This window comes from Ovis aries, chromosome 3 (genome assembly GCF_016772045.2).
Source record: "Ovis aries strain OAR_USU_Benz2616 breed Rambouillet chromosome 3, ARS-UI_Ramb_v3.0, whole genome shotgun sequence".
NCBI classification, from domain to species: domain Eukaryota; kingdom Metazoa; phylum Chordata; class Mammalia; order Artiodactyla; family Bovidae; genus Ovis; species Ovis aries.
The window spans coordinates 204929684-204951747 of record NC_056056.1 but is presented as its reverse complement, the minus strand read 5'-3'; the positions used below and the strand labels follow the sequence as shown (position 1 = coordinate 204951747).

General features: G+C 35.5%; 1 protein-coding gene across 2 annotated transcripts; it reads right to left on the bottom strand.

Annotated features, from left to right (window-relative positions):
* Window positions 1-1173: 1173 nt before the first annotated feature.
* On the bottom strand, window positions 1174-12538 carry LOC101116641 (natural killer cells antigen CD94-like). 2 transcript variants are annotated; one of them, XM_004006866.6, is made up of 9 exons: window positions 12359-12538; window positions 11846-11959; window positions 9665-9763; window positions 8699-8818; window positions 7214-7285; window positions 6926-7077; window positions 4452-4555; window positions 1414-1579; window positions 1174-1322 (listed from the first exon to the last, which is right to left on the bottom strand). In XM_004006866.6, the coding sequence occupies exons 1-8, from the start codon at window positions 12390-12392 to the stop codon at window positions 1450-1452; spliced, it is 825 nt and encodes a 274-aa protein (XP_004006915.2). In that variant the 5' UTR covers window positions 12393-12538; the 3' UTR covers window positions 1174-1322; window positions 1414-1449. The 2 variants fall into 2 exon arrangements, with proteins under 2 accessions (XP_004006915.2, XP_042103468.1); XM_042247534.2 differs by lacking the exon at window positions 7214-7285.
* Window positions 12539-22064: the final 9526 nt, after the last annotated feature.

The following is a 22064-nucleotide window of genomic DNA, read 5'->3' as shown; positions in this document are numbered from 1 at the left end:
TCCCATGGATGGAGGAGCTAGTAGGCTACAGTCAATGGGATCACAAAGAGTCAGACACGACTGAGTGACTTCACTTTCTTTTCTATTATCTCTTACAGCAAAACCCTGTCTACCGTACCTGTGACAATAAATCATATGTTATCCTAAATGAAATGAATATTCCTTGATATAAACTTCAAGCTTCAACATTAGGAAGCAACTGAAAAACCCATAAAGAAGACTAAGTGCACAGGACCAGAGTAGTAAGAAGAAAACTAAGAAAGAACCAAAGCTGTTAAAAGTAAAATAATATTGTATCTAAAGATCACAATACTGCTGCTGATGATAAAGTGTCAAGAAGAATGAAATAAGTACCCGGTAAAATTCTACTGATAGATCAAATAGCATGAAATAAAATATTTTATCTCACAAATAACAATTTGAAGTAAATTGAATTTATGAATTAAACTTACTGCCTAAAAGAGACACATAAAAAGATTCAAAGTGGGTGAATGAGTGAATAACAGATAATTAGTGTCAAACAAAAGCAGTACCAATAAAGAAGAGAAAAGAGAAGATGAATAATGACATTCTACGATGATTGAGAAGTGAAAAAGGACATAATCAGTGTAGAAGTTTTGCTCAAGTACAGTTACTGTGAAAAGAAACCTATAGAAGGAGTGATTAGAAGACATGAATATAACAAATAGATGGAGATGTATGGGTATATTTATGGGTTGAAAGTAATGCTCTTTAAGTGGAAGTGGTTGCATGTAGGCGATGGAGGAATTAATGGCGTAACAACTTGAAACTGTGGGGTTTAGGGGAGAACTGACCCCAGTTCTATTTAAAAATAGCCTTTGGCAGGAAGTTTAACTTTTCTAGTAAGATGAGAAGCAAGAAATTTAAGATGCTAAATGAAACTGATATATTGAAAATCTGCTAAGAAGACTTTTGAGAGCAGTTTTGAGAAACAGATAACTTTAGCAATTTGTTTTAATTAATTTAAATTTTTCTGCCTTTTATTATTATTATTCATATTTCTTTGTATTTTTTAAATTTTTGTATGCGATGTTGTAAACCATTTATCACTTATATTCCCCACTATATTTGTTTTACAGGCTTATTTTCATAGGTCATAATTGAAAATAAATAAGTAGATTTTTAAATATAAAAAGACTCCTAAAGACTAAGTATTTATGACAAATATGTTTATTAATTTCATTTGTATAATTCTTAAAAAATCAAAAGGTTCTGAGTGTCTGTGCTTTCTGTGCCACTCTGATATTTTTGCTTTAACTCTAGACTCTGGATTCTTCTTTCATGAAGTCATTTATCAATTTCTGAAAAAAAAAGAGTTATGAATAATGTAAAGTGACAGTAGAATAAAGACAGGCAGATTGTGAATATGGAATGTTACTGAGATGTGCAAACCTCTTCAGTTTCCTTTGAAGCTTCTTCTTCTGAGTTTTAAGCACAGACAGGCTTCTCACACAGGCACGAGGAAGACACGGTGCAGTTATCTATGTTGACAGTGTGCACACCTGCATACACACATTTCCCCTGGAAATCCATGCTTGGCTTTGGTAGACGCCACTCACTGTGTTCAAATAAAGTAACATTACTTTAGAACATGATGTGTGAAATTTATTATACCTGGCACTGTAGGGAATTCAGGAGAGTAAAGGCACTCACTCTTCCTCTTTTCAAAGAACTCATACGTTGGTATATATACAAAGAGATAGGCATATGATAAGTAAGTTTCACAAAATGTGTTAATTATTGGTAAGTATTGGCTTCCCTGATAGCTCAGTTGGTAAAGAATCCGCTTGCAATGCGGGAGACCCGGGTTCGATACCTGGACCTGGAAGATACCCTGAAGAAGGGAAACGCTACCCACTCCAGTATTGTGGCCTGGAGAATTCCATGGACAGTCCATGGGGTCGCAAAGAGTCAGACAGGACTGAGCGACTTTCAATTTTACATTATTGTCCAAAATGTTTGTTCATTTTTTTTCTGTAACTGTTTATGGAAAAATCCAAACAAACTTTTGGCCAACCCAATATTTTATATGTGGGAAAAGGTACACCTGTATAAAGAAGAAGAGACTGCTCCAGCTGGGAAAATTATGGCAATAACAGGGAAGACAGGACATATGATCTGGGATACAGAATTAAGTTTAAGTGCAGATCAGCACAACAACAATATTGTAAAGTAATTAGCCTCTAATTGAAATAATTAATTTTTTAAAAAAGCAGGTGCATGTACAGTTGCAGCTGGAATGGGAATTCTTTACTTGTAAATATGTTAGATATAAAAGCTAGCCAGAATTATTAACAAAATTTAGAATATATATATGTATATATATATATGCTATGCATGCATGCTGCTAAGTCGCTTCTGTCTTGTCCGACTCTGTGTGACCCCATAGACGGCAGCCCACCAGGCTCCTCTGTCCACAGGATTCTCCAGGCAAGAATACTGGAGTGGGTTGCCATTTTCTTCTCACACACACACATATATATGTATTTGTGTGTGAGAGAGAGCACGTGCATGTATGTGCGTACGGATCCTTGAACAACGTGGATTTCAACTACTCAGTTCTACTATATGAAGATTTTTTTCAATAGTAAATACTACAGTATTACAGGGTCCATGGCTAGTTTAACATGTAGTTTTAAAGAACCAGCTAAAACTTCTAAGCAGATTTTCTTCTACATGGAGGACTTGGTGCCCCTGACCCCCACCCATGCTCTACATTGTTCAAGGATCAACTGTATATGTATTATTCTGGGACAGTTGCCTCTGCTCTGATACATTCATCTCACTTCAATTTATAAAATCACCACTGGTAGAAATGCTAGTGGGCAGATGCTACCAAACATTCTGGTTGAATTTAATCCTTTACTAAAGATCTAGGTTATACAGAATTTTTTTTTTTTTTTAGACAATGTCAATAAAATGGCTTTCATCCACTCTAGAGCAAAACTGTTTGTTTAGTACTATCTGAAAAAACAGGCAAAGCTTATTTACTGAATTGTTAAAGGCATAGTACAATTCTTTTAAAAATACCAAAGGAACTAGAAAGAAATTCTGAGCTATGTTTGGAAAATTAAATTGCCAAAATAGTTCATATGTTATTTCATTTATTAATTCACCATATCTATTGAATGTTCTATGTTCCAAACATTGTACAAGGTTTGAAGCAGAGTGAACCTTTCAACTCACAAAATTCCAATAATTAAAATGATCAACCATAAAAGTTAAAATAGATTAAAAATTTGATGCATTAGTACAGCAATTTCAGGAAAATATTCACATATGTTTACACAAAAAATATTCATAAAAACTGTGAAACATTTAAGGGACATATATGATGACTAAAATTATTTAAATATTAAATTTTAGTATGTGATAAATGATATTAAAACAAGTGATAAAGGCGAGGGAGGAGGGAGGGGGGCTCAGGATGGGGAACATGTGTATACCTGTGGTGGATTCATGTTGATGTATGGCAAAACCAATACAATATTGTAAAGCAATCAACCTCCAATTAAAATAAATAAATTTATATTAAAAATGAATAATTTAAGCAGTACTCTGACAATTGATTGCCTAATTGAAATACACATAGAGAGACAGATATAATTACATCTACATTTGAACATACATGTACATGCCTCAGCTTTCTCCTTCACGCCTTTATGTGTTAAGATAAATTTCAAATGAATAAACAATCTCATTTTATTTAAATATTAATCATCTGTTCATGTGATTAAAAGCAAATAAACTTAAAGAACAAATTATTAAAGGAAAAAAGGAAAGCTGTGCCTGCAAGAGAAGTTACAAACAATATACCAGAAATCTTAAAAGAAATAAAAAGATAAACAGGATAAAACTGTCAAAGGTATTGATATTATAAGTTAGAAGAAAAACAACCTTACTAAACATCACAATAATATAACCTAATGGAACAAAGTAAAAATAATTGGCTATCAAGATTATCAATCTTATTCTTAGATTGGCACATGGTGATGAAAGAGCTTGAAATATTTTTTCCTGACATAGTTGTCTAAGGCAGTGTTTCTGAATAACAACTGAAAAATATGCCTTTAAAACCAAAAAATAGGCCCATATTATTTGGATGAGAAATGACCAATCTATACTTGTTCCCAATAAAAATACCAGAGAGGTACTCAGATTCATACTTTTGATATTCTTTCCTATAATTATATTTCTTATTTGAAATTGTAATAATTCAGGTCATCTAATAATAAGGATATACTTACTATTAATTATAAAATATCTAAATGACAATGATTTACAAAATTACTGACAATATAATATGAAATAACAAAAGCGAGAAGTAAAGAGGACTAAATTTGGTCCCTAATAATCTCTATTTCCTCAAAACTCTTTAGGCCAGACATTGGAACAGGAGTAAGGCATTGGATTATGTAGCAGAAACTTACAGGCCAGAAGGACGAGAACCATCCTCCCACTTCCATTCATTGTCCTCTTCCTTATAAGACAGGCCAAGCCAAGTGTGGTTTACTGCAAGTAACTTCAGAATACACTGCATGGAAACAGAATGCACAAAGCTATTAACGCTAAAAGTCCACTAGACATAAAAATACAAAACTTGTGTCTCAGTTCAGTTCAGTTCAGTCACTCAGTTGTGTCCAACTCTTTGTGACCCCATGGACTGCAGCATGCCAGGCTTCCCTGTCCTGTGTCTAAAAAGAATCTAAAAAACTTGTATCTAAAGAATCATTTTTAAAAATGCAGTATATATATGCCCACTGATGAACACTGAAAGCATATTTGAGTTCTTCAGTGTCTGTGCATTTTCTCAAGCCAGGAATTAAACACACACACACACACACACACACACACACACACACACACACAAAAGAAAGTTAATCATTTTTTTCATTTGTTTTTTAGCTTAGTCCCAGTAATGAAAAGGGTTTTTATTTCCTCAGTGTATTTTAGAAATATTTAAGTTGTAAAAAGAAAGGGCACAGTGTTAACTGTATTTTAATTCATCTACTTTTTTAAACTTACACAATTTTTTTAAATTTATTGCACAAATACATGCACTTGGTTTTAGAAGTCGTGATGCGAAATATATATATAATATATATGTATATGTATATGTATATATATATATTTAGCCATTCCTCTTTCCTATTTTATAAAGCCAGAATTTTTAGTCTCATGCTCTATTTTCTCACCTCCTGTCTCCTTTTGATATAGCTACTTCATAATTTTTGGCTTGTGTTTCAATACTTTTCAGTTCAGTTCAATTGCTCAGTCGTGTCCAGCTCTTTGTGACCCCATGAATCGCAGCACTCCAGGCCTCCCTGTCCATCACCAACTCCCGGAGTCCACCCAAACCCATGTCCATTGAGTCGGTGACGCTATCCGGCCATCTCATCCTCGGTCGTCCCCTTCTCCTCCCGCCCCCAATCCCTCCCAGCATCAGGGTCTTTCCCAATGAGCCAACTCTTCGCATGATGTGGTCAAAGTATTGGAGTTTCAGCTTCAGCATCAGTCCTTCCAATGAACACCTAGGACTGATCTCCTTTAGGATGGACTGGTTGGATCTCCTTGCAGTCCAAGGGACTCTCAAGAGTCTTCTCCAACATCACAGTTCAAAAGCATCAGTTCTTCGGTGCTCAGCTTTCTTCACAGTCCAACTCTCACATCCATACATGACTACTGGAAAAGCCGTAGCCTTGACTAGACGGACCTTTGTTGGCAAAGTAATATCTCTGCTTTTCAATATGCTATCTAGGTTGGTCATAACTTTCCTTCCAAGGAGTAAACGTCTTTTAATTTCATGGCTGTAATCACCATCTGCAGTGATTTTGGAGCCTGAAAAAATAAAGTCTGACACTGTTTCCACTGTTTCCCCATCTATTTCCCATGAAGTGATGGGACCAGATGCCATGATCTTCGTTTTCTGAATGTTACCCTTTAAGCCAACTTTTTCACTCTCCACCTTCACTTTCATCAAGAGGCTTTTAGTTCCTCTTCACTTTCTGCCATGAGGGTGGTGTCATCTGCATATCTGAGGGTTAATATTATTTTTTATCCAAATACTAAGTGATGATCTAACAGAAAAATTTCTATTGAAGAGGACACCAAACCAATATATGAATCACTTTTTTTTTTTAACATTTATTCAACTCTGTGCCTGTTCTTAGAGCTTGAGATATACCATTGAACAAAAATGAGAAAAATCCCTGCTTTGGGGGGTTGTAGGCCAGATAGAAGTTAACAACATACATATAAATGATATGATATATAAGAAGGTGACAAGTGCTATAAAAATTAGAACAGGGTAAGAATGCCCACAAGTAAAGTGGAGTGGTCGAGGGGTGGGGTGGGCACTGATACACAGGTTGCAGTTTTAAGTAGGGGTGTCAGGGCAGGTCTCATTAAGAAGGTGACAAGTGTATAAACAGTTGAAGGAAATGAAGTAGTTCACCATGGTTGTACCAGAGAGAAGAATATTACATGCAGTGAAGTGAAAGTATTAGTTGCTCAGTCATGTCAGACTCTTTGCGACCTCAAGGACTATAACCTACCAGGTTCCTCTGTCCATGGAATTCTCCAGACAAGAATACTGGAGTGGGTTGCCATTCCCTTCTCTAGGGGATCCTCTCAACCCAGGGATAGAACCTAAGTCTCTTGCACTGCAGGCAGATTCTTTACCCTCTGAGACACCAGGGAAGAGGGAACAGAAAATGCCGTTTCCGCAATGAATGCATGTGTGTATGTCAGGAAAGAAAGATGGGGCACTCAAGGGAAAGAAGAGTGGAAATGCAGCAGGAGAGTGCCCCTTACCCTGATTTCCGAGCTGCCGGTGAGCCCTTCCTTCCACTGGTGGTTACTACACATTTATATCCCAGAAGTAAAGAATGAAATGCAACCTCACCATCAATCTACTCCTTTCTGTCTTTAAAAATGTAGCATTCAAGGAGACACAAAGCTCTGAACACTCCGACCAAGAAACCGTTTTCACAGTCTGGTGGTAGCAGTGGTCTCTGTGCTGCACCCAGTGACTCAGAGGAGATCCACACCCGTCTCCTAGGAAAGAAAATATAAATCAGAGCCCACAGACCCTCCCAAACAAGGCCTTATGTCCTCACACTCCCCTGCTTAAAAGAATGAGGTCGTTATTAAAAATTATTTTCAACTCAGAATTGTCTCACTTCCAAATTACCTCCTTTTGCATTTAGTTCTTGTAGAGCCTCACTCATATTCTCATTCTGGTTTTGGAGCTTCTCTAGGATTTCTGTATAAGATAAGACTTAACATTAGAAATGACCACACATTTCATCTGATTTTGTACTGTTTCAAGTCATAATAATAACAATGGTCCAGAGGCACAGTGTGCAAATAGTTTTAGTTCAGTTCCCTTCCCTACTTAATTAGCTTCATCTCTGCCTGAAGTAATTAGGTGCTTAGAAATTAGCCTTTTAAAATGCACAATTTAATGATTATAGTCAGCAGTACTGTATTATAAGCTCAAAATTGCTAAAGAAATAGATCTCAATTATTGTCAACACAAAAAATGAATTGACAACTTGTGTCATAATAAAGGCATAAGCTAATGCTATTATAGTAACCATATTGCGATATACAAATGTTTCAAAACCACATGTTGTACAGCCCAAATTACACAAAGTTTTGCCATACATCTTGTAAAGTAAAAAAATAAATAAATAAAATTTAAAAATAAATAAATAAATAAAATTAAAAATAAAAGTATATTGATGAAAAATTTTTTTAAAAATTACACAAAGCTACGCATTAATCACATTCCAATAAAAAAAGAAACCGGGCTTTTAGCATGATGCATACTAATGGACTCTCAGGTTGTTCATTTAATTATTCAATATAGGTTCAATATCTCAAAGGAAAAAACTAACATTTTAGTGCAAGGCCTTTGTAAAATACTTATCTACACTATTTTTATATTAAAATTTAATTAGCATAAAAGGAGCCTTATGATAATTATTATAAACACCCCCTCCTTAGGAGGCATTTACAAACTATGAAAATACCATTGATTTCCAGATATTTGTATTCTTCCATTTTCATGCTCCCTGAACATTTTGTACATACCTCTACTGCACACTTTGAAACTTTTGTTTATGTTTGGTTTATATATTTTCTCTAAGCTTCCCAAGGGCAGGGTTCATATTGTATTTATCACTGATCACCAGCCAACTGGCTGGCACCTGATGTGCATTGAATAAATGTGAATGCTTAACTGAGTAAATAAGTTAGTCAACTAATACAAGAGGATATATTTGGTAAATATGGGACTCCTGCAGTTTCAGAAGATCAATGAAGAATTTAAAAAAAAAAGCCATCAAAACCACCACGCTGCTGTATAAACTCCTTTTTTATTATATGAAGTGAAGAAGTGAAGTCGCTTAGTCGTGTCCGACTTTTTGCGACCCTGTGTACTGTAGCCCACCAGGCTCCTCTGTCCAGGCAAGAATACTGGAGTGGGTTGTCATTTCCTTCTCCAAGGGATCTTCCCGACCCAGGGATCAAACTCAGGTCTCCCGCATTGCAGGCAGATGCTTTAACCTCTGAGACACCAGGGAAGCCCTTTTTATCCAATCATTTTACGGCTGCAACAAGAAAAACAAGTCTAGCATTCTGTAAAGATAATTTGTTCTAGTTCTAAAATTACCTTTATTTTGGTCAAGAACTTTTTGAACCTGAAGAAATATTTCCTCTTTGTTTTCAAAAGACTCAATCCATTGGTTAAGGCTCTTCATCTTGCTCTCCGATTCCTGAACACTTTGAAAATCTAGAACAAGAATTCCAGATAAGTATAAAACACATGCTCAGTTATGAAAGGTACAGAGACTGTGAAGCTTATTTTTTATAACATTTCCTTAATAAAGTTCCCAACAAATGTTTTAACAACTATAATAAGATATTTAACCAAATATGTTTTCATTTATCCACTGTTACTTTTAAAGTCTACACCTAAATCTAGAATATCATCCTAATTCCTTGTAAGATTGAACATATGCTTATAGTAACAGAACAATGCTTCAGATGATTAAAACAGATGACAACTACAAAAGCCAAGTCTCAAATAAATCTTGTGGCATCATGACTTGATGTAATGTGTAGAATTTCACTTTCTAATCAAATCTTAAAATTCTGAATTTCAAACTAATGTTATCAATGTGAAAACACTATACTTAAATAGTTGTGAACAATTTTAATACTAATTAGAATATTCTGTTGATCTAATTAATGATGCTGGCTAAATGGGCAGTATGAAGAAATAGTAAAAGAAGTTACTTTTTATTTTCAGAGTAAAGATGTTACACATTCACTCAGCTTGATATCTTAGTAGGTTGTAATCTTCAAAATAATACAGAATAAATCACTACTATTAATATCTTCTGCAGTAATTTCAATAATATAATCTCCTTGGGAAAAAATGATTATTGAGAGCTCACAAGGTTAAATTCATTCATAAAATAAAAAGTGTAATATTTTTATATCATTTTTTTCCTGTTCTCCATTCAGTATGGCAATAAAACATTTACCAAAAACTATTATCTGGAAATGATTTAAAGAAACATGATAATCTGACAAACAGTCTATTATTTCTTTTTCTCCAATTAATTGGACTTACAGTGGTAACCAAAGAATCCACACAGCATCAAAAGCAGCAGGCTGAAGATTCCCAGGATCACAGGAATTATTCCATAGAGAGAGAAGGAAAAACGAGAAGCTAAGAAACAGAGTGAGCGAAAAATCAGAGATAAAGTAAGCTCCTGTTATTTGAAAGATTAATATCATTATTTTAATGTTATTGTTTAAGTGCTGTATATTTTATGAAAAATAATACCCAGTGTGTGAATTACTATAAAGTATTAGGCTGATAAGAGAGGAAAAAAATGTTTTAGAGGAATTACAGAAAATAATTAATGTAGCAGACCTGATTTCTATCCTGAAAGGCCCGCTTACAAGGTTGGCCATGGCTGGGATCTGGAAACCTAGATTTCAGTAGAGTTTCCACACCCACTAATTGTTAGGAATGGCTCACCTTGTCTTCTCTGTTTGTACAAACAATATAGCTTTGCTTCTCTTTGGGAAGTCTGGAATTTTGTTACATGCCAACCAGATGCTACCTATGGGATTAACCCCCTAATAAATACTCTGAACATTGATTCTCTAGTGAGTTTCCCTGGTTGTCAACATTTGACACATTGTCATGATGTATTGCTGGGGGAATTCCTGTGACCTGTGTGACTCTACTGGGAGAGGAGTCTAGGAAGGTTGAGCCTGGTCTTCCCCACACTTCACTGCATGCACCTTTCCCCTTTGCTGATTATGTTTGTTATCCTTCCATTGTCATAAATCTCAGCTACAAGTGCAACTCTATAGGGTTCTGTGAGTTCTCCTAGTGAATCATTAAACCTGAGCATATCTTTGGGGACTTACAGTGCAGGTAAAAAATTTACATACAGGTATTATTAAAATTATCCTTAAATATTAGGTACAAACTTTCAATTCAGACTACATTACCCTCATTAATACAATCAGATAGAGAAATGCTTATTGATATTAAATCGGTGCTATTATTAAGATAGAACTCTTTTTTTTTAAACTTGATGACCTGTAGTAGATTCCCTTGATGTGTGCATGCTGAGTCACTTCAGTCATGTCGGACTCTTTGCGACCCTATGGACTGTAGCCCATCAAGCTCCTCTGTCCATGAGATTCTCCAGGGAAGAATACTGGAGTGGGTTATCATCCCTCCTCCAAGGAATCTTCCTGACCCAGGGTACCTGAATCTCTTACATCTCCTGCATTGGCAAGCAGGTTCTTTACCACTAGTACCACCTGGGAAGCCCCATTCATAAAGAATTACAGTAAATCTTAATGACTGTTTTAAAGGGACAATATTTGGCTTTAGATGAAACAATACCTATAATTTATTCAATTTCACAAAAGTATATGCTTCTTCCTCACATTCTAGAAATTAAACTTTCAGAGATCATTGTTAACAGTCTTTTGTTGGTAAGTTTATTTCCCTCCAAAACAAATGTATAAACTCTAGTGTTAAAAAAAAGTATTTCTTTTTTTTTTTTTTGTACTTCAAAAACAAAGAATTGTACTTTTGAAACAAAATGAAAAGCTCCCATAAAAAAAGAATAGTTATTTTTATAACTAATATCCAAATCATTTATTTAACTTTCTGTATAATATAACCTGGTGGTTATCAACCAGAGGAAAGTTTAACCCCCAGAGGACAATATTAAATATTTGGAGACATTCTTGATGTGATGACTGAGGGTCAGGTAGTACTGATATCTAGTGCATAGATGTCAAAAAGATGCTAAACATCCTACAATCACTAACCAATGCCCCATAACCAAGAGTCGTCTAGCCCAAAATGTCCTTAGAGCTGAGGTTGAGAAACTCTCCTCAATTAAATGATGTTGGTTAATTATAATCAAAAAGAGGCATCATGCAATAGGGTTTTATCTTTCTTTGTCTTTTTTACAAATTTTCTGAGTTTTAAACCTTGATCAAGTTCTCTGTTTCATGTAAGAAAACAATTCTAAATTTGGACCATGGCTTCTTCCGTCTTTAACTATGCTTCTTCGTATATGAAAACTTCACAACTCTGTCAGAAAATACGCTTTTGTTTTACTCCTATGTATGTTCTAAACATTCTTGTCTCTATATTTTTTCTAAATTTTAAAATTTCCAAATAGTAACAATTAGAGAAACATAAAATGGAAGGTGTACCTAAGGATAACAAAGAGAGGCCATAAATGAATGAACTCTAGTGTATCTACTTTACCGTCCACATTGGTGTGCTCAGGAATTGGGCCCCATTCATCCTCAGGAGGAGGAGGAAGGGCGAGAGATGGTTCCAAGTCCACAATAGGGATGGTCTCTGTCTGCTCTGTATTTTCTTTTAACACAGAAAATATATCATAACTTTACAACTTTGTAAAACAAATGAGATTAGAATTTGAGAACCATTACTATGTCCAAAGATCCCTAGAAATACAAACATTATAGAAATAAAATCAAAGATACTCAAATCACATTTCCACTCAACAGCCCATCCAGCTTCCCAATACTTTTAGGAAAGTATTTAAGCTGGTTGATTACACTTTGGACAGAGTCAAGAAATAAGATAATTATTTTTAAAAATATATTTAAAAGCACTCTTTCAGGCAATCTGGGAAATGTTACAAATATAATGCTCCTAGAATAATCACAACTAGCATTATATCAAATAAAAACAACCAAAATTGTATTTTCATTAAAATGGCATAGGTCATTTAGATTTAAAAAGAAAACATACCTGGAGGTTGTTCACAGTCTGAAGCATCTGACATTCTAGAGCCTTTTGGATTATTTATTTATCCCAAGTGTGAAGAAGAGCTTACAAAGATGTTGGCAGGTGAATGAAGAGTTATCTCTTCCACTTTCTTCCTAGAGTTGATGAGAAGACCACACATAGCCTCAGGTGGGGCAGCTACTTACATTTCATACAACTGTATGAAACTAACTAAATTTGGCAAAAAAAAAAAAAAAACCCACAGAGGAAATGTGAATCTATAACTGGATATTTTCTAATAGGTATACAGAAATAAAGTCACCCCTACTTAACTAAACTATATACCACAAGCCATTAAGTATCATCTGGTTTACTTAGCTAATAGTCCATCACTCCAGAAATTAATTAGGAAAAGCCACTATCATAAATAATAAAACTGAGTATTCTAGAGTGAAATGTTTCATGAAACTTGAGTATGAAGTAAAGGAAGATACAAATATAAAGAAACTAATTAGAAAAAGGAATAACACTGGAAATGACATCTGTTCATCAAAGGTAAATTTAAATGACTGCCTACATAGAATGGCACTTGAAGATGGAAATCACAAAATAAAATCTGTATGTCCAAATAGTGACAGATTGGCTTAAAGTTTTTTGATACTACCCCCACCACCCAACTTTGTTTCAAAGGGAAAACAATTTCTATTCATATAAATATGGTTGGGTTAGCCACTGAAATAAACCTTTTACTCTTCACTGCTCAACTGAAAAAAACATTCAATATTTTCAGTGGGAATAAATAGATACTGTACACAAACAAAAATAGACATAAGATTTTTCTCATTGGGTTTATAACCTCATAGAAACTATGTTCAAGTCTGGTTGAAACCACACACGACACCTCAGATACAGGCAGTGGTCATGTTTCCCATCCTCCTATATCCAGTTCAGATCAAATGGTTTTACAAGTAATCCTAAAATAGATCACATTTTATCTTTTAATATATGAAACTCAAGATTGGTTGACTAAAAAGATTATTATAACCTTACTTTTCAAAGATCTCAGTAAAACCAGGGATGGAGAAAGCAGAGACTTCACAAAAAATATTCTACATTGACTTTCTGCCTAAATTGTAATTCAATTTTATTTTGTTTACTTTCTAACTCTATATTTAAAAATCTGATTGTGTTGCTTTGGGTCAGGATTCAGGTAAGTCAGAAAAAAGCAAAAGTATTCATCGTTAATGTGTGAATATCACTTATAAGCCAATATGATAATATTATATGGGCATACACAGTATCCTATTCTTGGGTAGTTCTATTATATTAGCATGAAATAAATTTTACTGTACTATAGCCCTGTGATATGATTAACCACCTCTCCACTTGGGTGGTTATATATCCAGGTGTTTCAAAAAGAGAACACTTTAAAGAATAGTTAGAAGGAAGGTTCTAATATGTTTTGTTATGTTTAGGGGCTAAAACCAAGTAGCAAAGTAGTGGGCATTTATAATAGCATATAAAAAAGGGAAAAAGGAAGGGAAATGAGGGGAACAACATAAAAAGAAGAATAAAAAACAAGAAGAAACAATATATGCAAATATGTTTAATTCATGTGAATATAGAAAATTATTGACACTGGTGATCACAGGCAAATGGACTGTGAATAAGAGAAAAAGAGAGCCCATATTTATTTATTAGGCCTCATATTATATTGCATATTTATCATATTTTAAAAGAAATTCTAATAGATATAGGGAAATAAAAGCAAAGAGTGATTTGGCATTAAAAATTTCATGCTGTGAACAAATTTTCTTAAAGAGCACTCATGACAGTATTATATTTGAGAACCAGGAATATTAAAAAATATATGTCCATAAACTAGGGATTGGTTAATTCCTTATTAATATAATGAAATACTATACATCCAATATAATCACCTTATTGAAATCTTCTTTATTACACAGGCATATGGTAATAAAGGAAAATTTACTGAATTAAAAAGACTATATCTAACTAAAAAAGTTTCTGCATATCAGGGCAAATGAAAATACCAACAAAATGAAAGGAAAACCTCAAATAGTAGAAAACACTTGCAAACCATATATCTGATAAAAGTTAATATCCAAAATAGATTTCCCAGGTGGCACAGTGATAAAAATCTGCCTGCTGATGCAGGAGACACAAGACACTTCGGTTTGATCCTTGGGTCAGGAAGAATCCCCTGGATTAGGAAGTGGCAACCCACTCCAGTATTCCTGCCTGGAAAATCTCATGGACAGAGAAACCTGGTAGGCTACAGTCCGTGGAGTCACAGAGAGTCAGATACAACTGAGTGACTGAACAGTCACATACACAACACCCAAAATACATCAGGGACTCATACAACTCAATGCAAAAAGAAAATCTGATTTTTTTAAATGGTCTGAAAAACTGAACAGAGATTTTTCCAAAGACACGCAGATGACCAACATGGAAAGGTACTCAGCATCACTAATAATCAGGGAAATTTAAATCAAAACCACAATGAGATAATATCTCACCACTGTTGGAATGGCTAACATTGAAAAGAAAAGAGAAAAGAGGTATTAGTGAGGAAAGGAGAAAAGGAAAACCCTTTGCACTATTGGTGGGAATAAAAATGGATGTGGCACTATGGAAAACAGTATGGAGATTTCTCAAAATATCAAAAATAGAACTGCCATATGATCCAGAAATTCTACTTCTGGATATATAACCAAAGGAAATGAAGATAGGAATATGAACAGATATCTTTACTATTATGTTCATTGTAGCATTGTTTATTAACATTAATGGCCAAGATATGGAAAACAGTACAAGTGATATATATTATATATATGTAATGAAATATTGTATAACAAATATTTATAACTGTATAAGATCCCTTGGAGAAGAGATAGGCTACACACTTCAGTAATCTTCAGCTTCCCTGGTGGCTCAGATGGTAAAGAATCTGCATGTGATATTGAACTGAGGGCTAATTCCTAAAGAGAAAAGTTGCTTTCAAGAAAAAAAGGCACATGGGAAAGAAGAAAAAGCAAAGTCATATATTTCACATCACACATTATTAAAAGTGCTTTACATACTGATTGCAACCAAAGGACAGTTGTTCTTTAGGTTTAATTTAATGCCATTATTAAGAAAAAATGAGGTATAATTTTCCAGTTAGTCCAGGAAATAACCTAGAAAACAATGAAATTCTCCTGTATATACACATAGTGTTTTGTTTCAAAGGCATCAGTATACGAGGATAGTTTATCTGAAATCATGAAAAGGATTACCAATAAATATCTATCAGAGTAATGGTACTTTTCCTCCTGAATATACAGAGCAATGGAGAAGGGAATGGCAACCTACTCCAATATTCTTGCCTGGAGAATCCCAAGGACAGAGGGGCCTAGTGGACTACAGTCAAAGGGGTCACAAGAGTTGGATGCGACTGAGTGACTAACACACACACACACATACAGTACAATTTTTTATTTTCTAATTTTTTGTTGCTGCTATTATTCTAACGTTTTAAAGAAATTGCTGAGGAAGTTTTAGTTTATTTGAAAACTGTACCACACAATCCTACAATGTTCACCACTTTGCAAAAAAGACAATGGGGAGATAGCTTCAAAATTGCTCTCTTAGATATTCATATAGTTAAGATGGTTATCTATTAACACCCTCTGATGAGCAACCAGTGTGTCTTAGATTGTCATCTATCACTTGATTGTACCGTGAAAAATGGATTCTGCTCTATAAACTAATCAATTGTCATGCAAATATTGGCAGGGGCCCAGAAGATAAATGGAGAAGGCAATGGCACCGCACTCCAGTACTCTTGCCTGGAAAAGCAGCCTGGTGGGCTGCTGTCCATGGGGTCACGAAGAGTCAGACACGACTGAGCGACTTCACTTTCACTTTTCACTTTCATGCATTGGAGAAGGAAATGGCAACCCACTCCAGTGTTCTTGCCTGGAGAACCCCAGGGACGAGGGAGCATGGCAGGCTGCCATCTATGGGGTCGCACAGAGTCGGACATGACTGAAGCGATGCAGCAGCAGCAGCAGCATAAGATAAAAAACAAAGATGGGTCAGATTATAGGTCAATTAATAAAAAACATACCCTTGGAAAAGGAAAGCAAAATTTCATAGTGATGGTTAAGGAGCAAAAGAGATATCACAATTTCCAGACTCTCAACCCTGCTGATAAGAAGATAATTTAACTGCAATTGAATAATTACAGGAGCCCATGTACAGCAGAGCAATTTTCAAAGTGGGAAAGTAGAGATTGAAAAGCATGATTCAGGTATAGACAACCTTATTTGCAAAGCAAAAGTAGAGAGACAGATGTAGAGATTAAATGTATAATTATCAAGGAGGGAAGGGGAGTGGGAGGAATTGGGAGATTGGGATTTACATATTTAAACTATTGATACTATGTATAAAATAGATAACAAATGAGAATTAACTGTATAGCACAGAGAACTCTACTCAGTGTTCTGTGCTGACCTGAATGGGAAAGAAATCCAAACAAGAGGGGATTTATGTACAAATTCAGAAAACTAAGATCATGGCATCTGGTCCCATCACTTCATGGGAAATAGATGGGGAAACAGTGGAAACAGTGTCAGACTTTATTTTGGGGGGCTCCAAAATCACTGCATATGGTGACTGTAGCCAGGAAATTAAAAGACGGTTACTCCTTGGAAGAAAAGTTATGACCAACCTAGATAGCATATTCAAAAGCAGAGACATTACTTTGCCAACAAAGGTCTGTCTAGTCAAGGCTATGGTTTTTCCAGTGGTCATGTATGGATGTGAGAGTTGGACTGTGAAGAAACCTGAGCACTGAAGAACTGATGCTTTTGAACTGTGGTGCTGGAGAAGACTCTTGAGAGTCCCCTGGACTGCAAGGAGATCCAACCAGTCCATCCTTAAAGGAGCTCCATCCTCGGTTTTCATCAGAAGGACTGATGCTGAAGCTGAAACTCCAGTACTTTGGCCACCTCATGCGAAGAGTTGGCTCATTGGAAAAGACCCTGATGCTGGGAGAGGTTGGGGGCAAGAGGAGAAGGGAACGACAGAGGATGAGATGGCTGGATGGCATCACCAACTCGATACACATAAGTTTGAGTGAACTCCGGGAGATGGTGATGGACAGGGAGGCCTGGCATGCTGTGATTCATGGGGTCGCAAAGAGCCAGACATGACTGAGCGACTGAACTGAACTGAACTGAAAAGCAAGTTACCGATCAAGCAGAAAAGGAAGGTTAGACTAAATATTGTGCCACTAGATTACAGTCAGAAACATCTGTTTGAACTCATGTTTCACCCAGTGTATATACAGATGAAGAAATATACAAACAAATACATGTATGTGTGTATACGTGGGTTAATACAATGCCTAGCTCCTTCCACTTGAAAAGTTAGAAGCTGTGAAACCCCAAAAGCAGCAAACATACCCAGTACCCAGATCTTGGTTTTTAAATGTTATTCATCAGTAAAAGGAAATAGAGCTCTTTGGAGAAATGACTGATTCTAAAGTTTGCACAGAGAAAATATATAAGCTGAGAGTGTCTTACTATGACAGAAAGAAAGTGCTCAAAAATAAAAAGATTAGGGTAGGTCAAAGGCACAGAGGAGCTACCTAAAAGATCTCCCAATAGGCAAAAGTGGAACAATTTATGCAACAACAGTAATAAAGTAGTATTGCATTATAAACCCAAGAATAAAATTAATATCAGTGAGCCCATGCTATTAAAAATAAGTGGTTGAATAATTAAATGGGAGGGAAAAGACAAATCTTTACAGAAAAATTTCAGACATTCTTCTGCCCAGGAGGTGAAGTTTAACTCTGACTGAGGGTGGACTAGCTTTGATGACTTGCTTACTTCCATAGAACAGAGCTTGGAAAGAAGAAAATGATAACTCCACGGTGGGAAAACCTGACAAACACAAATTAACCAAGGGATAAGGTTAAGATCACCATTGATACCTTGTGGATAAATGTATCCCTGATAAGACCTCATGGTTAGGTTAGTTCACCTTCGTGGTAGTTTTTCTGAAAATCCCACCTCTCCAGTCTAAACAAGAGAAAAACATCAGAAGAACAAACTTAAGGGGCATTTGACATGAAACCTGGCCACAAGAAAAGACTGGAAGTGTTACAAAACAAAGAAAACATTATGACTGAATGTTGTGTTGTATCCTAAATTTAAATAACGCCATTTGCAGCATCATGGTGCTGTTGTTCTATCAGTCAGTCCTGTCTGACTCCTTACGACCTCATGGACTGTAGCACGTCGGGCCTTCTTGCCCTGCAGCAACATGGATGAACTTAAAGATCAGTCGTTATGCTGAGTAAAGTAAGTCAGACAGAGAAGGAGAAATATCACGTGACACTCCTTATATGCCGAAGCTAAAAAGAAATGATACCAATGAACTTATTTACAAAGCAGAAACAGATTCTCAGACTTAGAGAACTATGTTTTCAGGAGAGGGAGGAAGGATGTGGGGAAAGGATAGCTAGGGAGTTTCAGATGGACATGTACACACTGCTGTATTTAAAGTGGATAACTAACAAGGACTACCATGTAGCACAGGGAACTAATGTGGCAGGCTGGATGGGAGCGGAGTTTGGGGGAGAATGGATACATGTATGTTTGTGGCTGGGTCCCTTTGCCATCACCTGAAACTATCACAATACTGCTAGCTTACTCCAATACAGAATAAAATTTTTTGAGAAAAATAAAAAATTTGAAAAGCACATTAATGGAAGAAGTGATGAAATCCCAAAAAATGTATCTCTTTTGCTAATATTTAAATTTTTTAGCTTTTTAATTTATTTACTTATTTTTTATTGAACAATAATTACTTTACAGAATTTTGTTGTTTTCTGTCAAATTTCAATATGAATCAGCCATAGGTATGTATATATATCCCCTCTCTTTTGACCCTCCCCCACATCTCCCTGAAGAATTATTCACAGGGCAGCAATTGAGAAATAGGGCTTCCCTGGTGGCTTAGAGGGTAAAGCATCTGTTTGCAATGCAGGAGACCTGGGTTCGATCCCTGGGTCGGGAAGATCCCCTGGAGAAGGAAATGGCACCCCACTCCAGTACTCTTGCCTGGAAAATCCCATGGAAGAAGGAGCCTCGTAGGCTACAGTCCATGGGGTCACAAAGAGTCGGACACGACTGAGTGATGACACACAATGGAGAAATAGACACAGAGAATAGACTTATGGACATGGGGAGAGGGGAGGAGAGGGTGAGATGTATGGGAAGAGTAACATGGAAACTTACATTACCATATGTAAAATAGATAGCCAATGGGAATTTGCTGTATGGCTCAGGAAACTCAAACAGGGGCTCTGACTAATATTTAAATATTTTTGAGCAATTATTGTCTTGTTAAAATTTTGCTTGAACTCTGCTTACATGGTAAAAATACTTCTGAATACTAATAATTGTGACCTGTTAGCTCATATTATTAAAATACCAAGACGGAAAGCAAAATAAACTTCCAATGTGCTCTGTGTATAAAGTCAGAAAATACATATCAATTTTTAATTTTATAATAGGAGAAATATAGCATACATAATATTTTGAAAAATGTGATATCACTAAGATTATTTTTTAAGAAGTATACTTTGCAGATGGCAAATACTAGGTTTCCAATGCTAACATTTTTTTAACATCATCCTCTTTTCCGTATTTTGAAATTTCGAGTTCTTTGAGTTTGTTTCTTTTGGGGCTAACTAAAGGCTGAGGCTTATATGAAATAACAGACTATTCAATGTTTATCAGTTGTGGATGTGTTTGTGTTTATCTACATGAGTATGTTCTTGAAATTAAGACAAAAGAAAAGCCAACAAAAAGTTAACAGTAACTGTTAGGTTGTATTATCACCTCGTAAAAACACCTTGATATTTATTTTTCATAAATTTCAAATTTTTTAGGATTAAATGAAGTAATATCCAGCAGTCCCACTGCTGGGCATACACACCGAGGAAACCAGAATTGAAAGAGACACGTGTACCCCAGTGTTCATCGCAGCACTGTTTATAATAGCCAGGACATGGAAACAGCCCAGATATCCATCAGCAGATGAATGGATAAGAAAGCTGTGGTACATATACACAATGGAGTATTACTCAGCCATTAAAAAGAATACATTTGAATCAGTTCTAATGAGGTGGATGAAACTGGAGCTTAAGATACAGAGTGAAGTAAGCCAGAAAGAAAAACACCAATACAGTATATTAACACATATACATGGAATTTAGAAAGATGGCAATGATAACCCTGTATTCGAGACAGCAAAAGAGACATAGATGTTTAGAACTTACTTTTGGACTCTGTGGGAGAGGGAGAGGGTGGGATGATTTGGGAGAATGGCATTGAAACATGTATACTATCATGTAAGAAACGAATCGCCAGTCTATGTTCGATACAGGATACAGGATGCTTGGGCTGGTGCACAGGGATGATCCAGAGAGATGATATGAGGTGGGAGGTGGGAGGGGAGGTTCAAGATTGGGAACTCATATACACCCGTGGCTGATTCATGTCAATGTATGGCAAAACCAATACAGTATTGTAAAGTAAAATAAAGTAAAAAGAAAATTTTAAAAATAAATAAATAAAGGTAATATCTGCAAAGTGTTTAGCACAGTGCTGTAAAATATTCAGTAACCTAGGTAAATTAATTTTTAAATTTGGAGAAACCAATTTATAAGGTGAAGTATAATCATAGTAAAGATTAAGAGAACTGTGTTAAATATGGAAGATTAAAGAATTAGTGCCATTTAGAAATAATGGGCACATTATATCATGCAGAAAGAAATTTCTGTAGAGAGGTACGATATTATAAAGAAAAATGATCAAGAAGTGGGTGAGAGAATTGATTTTTTTTATTAAGTGGAGAAACTAGTGATCAGGAAGAAGTGGAAATATTCAGTGGACTTGAAAATGTGAGAAGCTAAGGCCTAAGCAAATGTTTTCAGGTTCTAATATTACAATTACATGGTGTTGAGTATTGAGCTTACCAGATGGTTGTTTTAGACGAAGTCTATTGCAGTTAAGTAGGAAATGGCAACCCACTCCAATATTGTTGCCTGGGAAATCCCATGGACAGAGGAGCCTGGCAAGCTACAGTTCATTGGGTTGCAAAGAGTCAGACAGGATGGAGCAACTAACACACACACACACAGAGCAGTTGAAGAGAGCAAGACAAAAATAAGAAGGGACTATTACAAAGCCCAAAAGAACATATAATCAGAACATAAGTAGCATTCATCTTTTACAGCCTACATAGAGTTGCTTTTTTATTACACTCATTCTGTTTCAAAATTTGGTAACAAATTATTTTTATTTCAAAATAGGTTTTCCTTTTGTCATCATTTCTCCAGACTAGAACTTAATGGAAAATCTTACAAATGCATCACTCCAAAATGTTTTTTTTAATATGACTGAAATCCACAATTGAAATACATTTCCTATTGTGCTTTTTATTATTATTGAATGGTGACAACAGATAAAATTGTCTTTTTCTACCGAGTTAAAACCCATGTACTTAAACTGCATTACCATCGTTATTCATTACACTATTGGAACTGCTACTTTAGACTACTAGGAGGGTGTGTGTGTGTGTGTGCATGTGTGTGTGTGCTCAATTACATCCAACTCTTTGTAACTCCATAGACTGTAGCCTGCCA

Bases quoted from the DNA above. Each gene is read 5' to 3' on its own strand.
- LOC101116641 (XM_004006866.6), bottom strand. From the start codon at position 12,392: ATGTCAGATGCTTCAGACTGTGAACAACCTCCAG. The intron at 11,960-12,358 runs GTATGTTTTCTT...CTGTGTTAAAAG, and splicing joins AGACTGTGAACAACCTCCAG to AAAATACAGAGCAGACAGAG. The intron at 9,764-11,845 runs GTAAAGTAGATA...TCTGTTTCTTAG, and splicing joins TGAGCACACCAATGTGGACG to CTTCTCGTTTTTCCTTCTCT.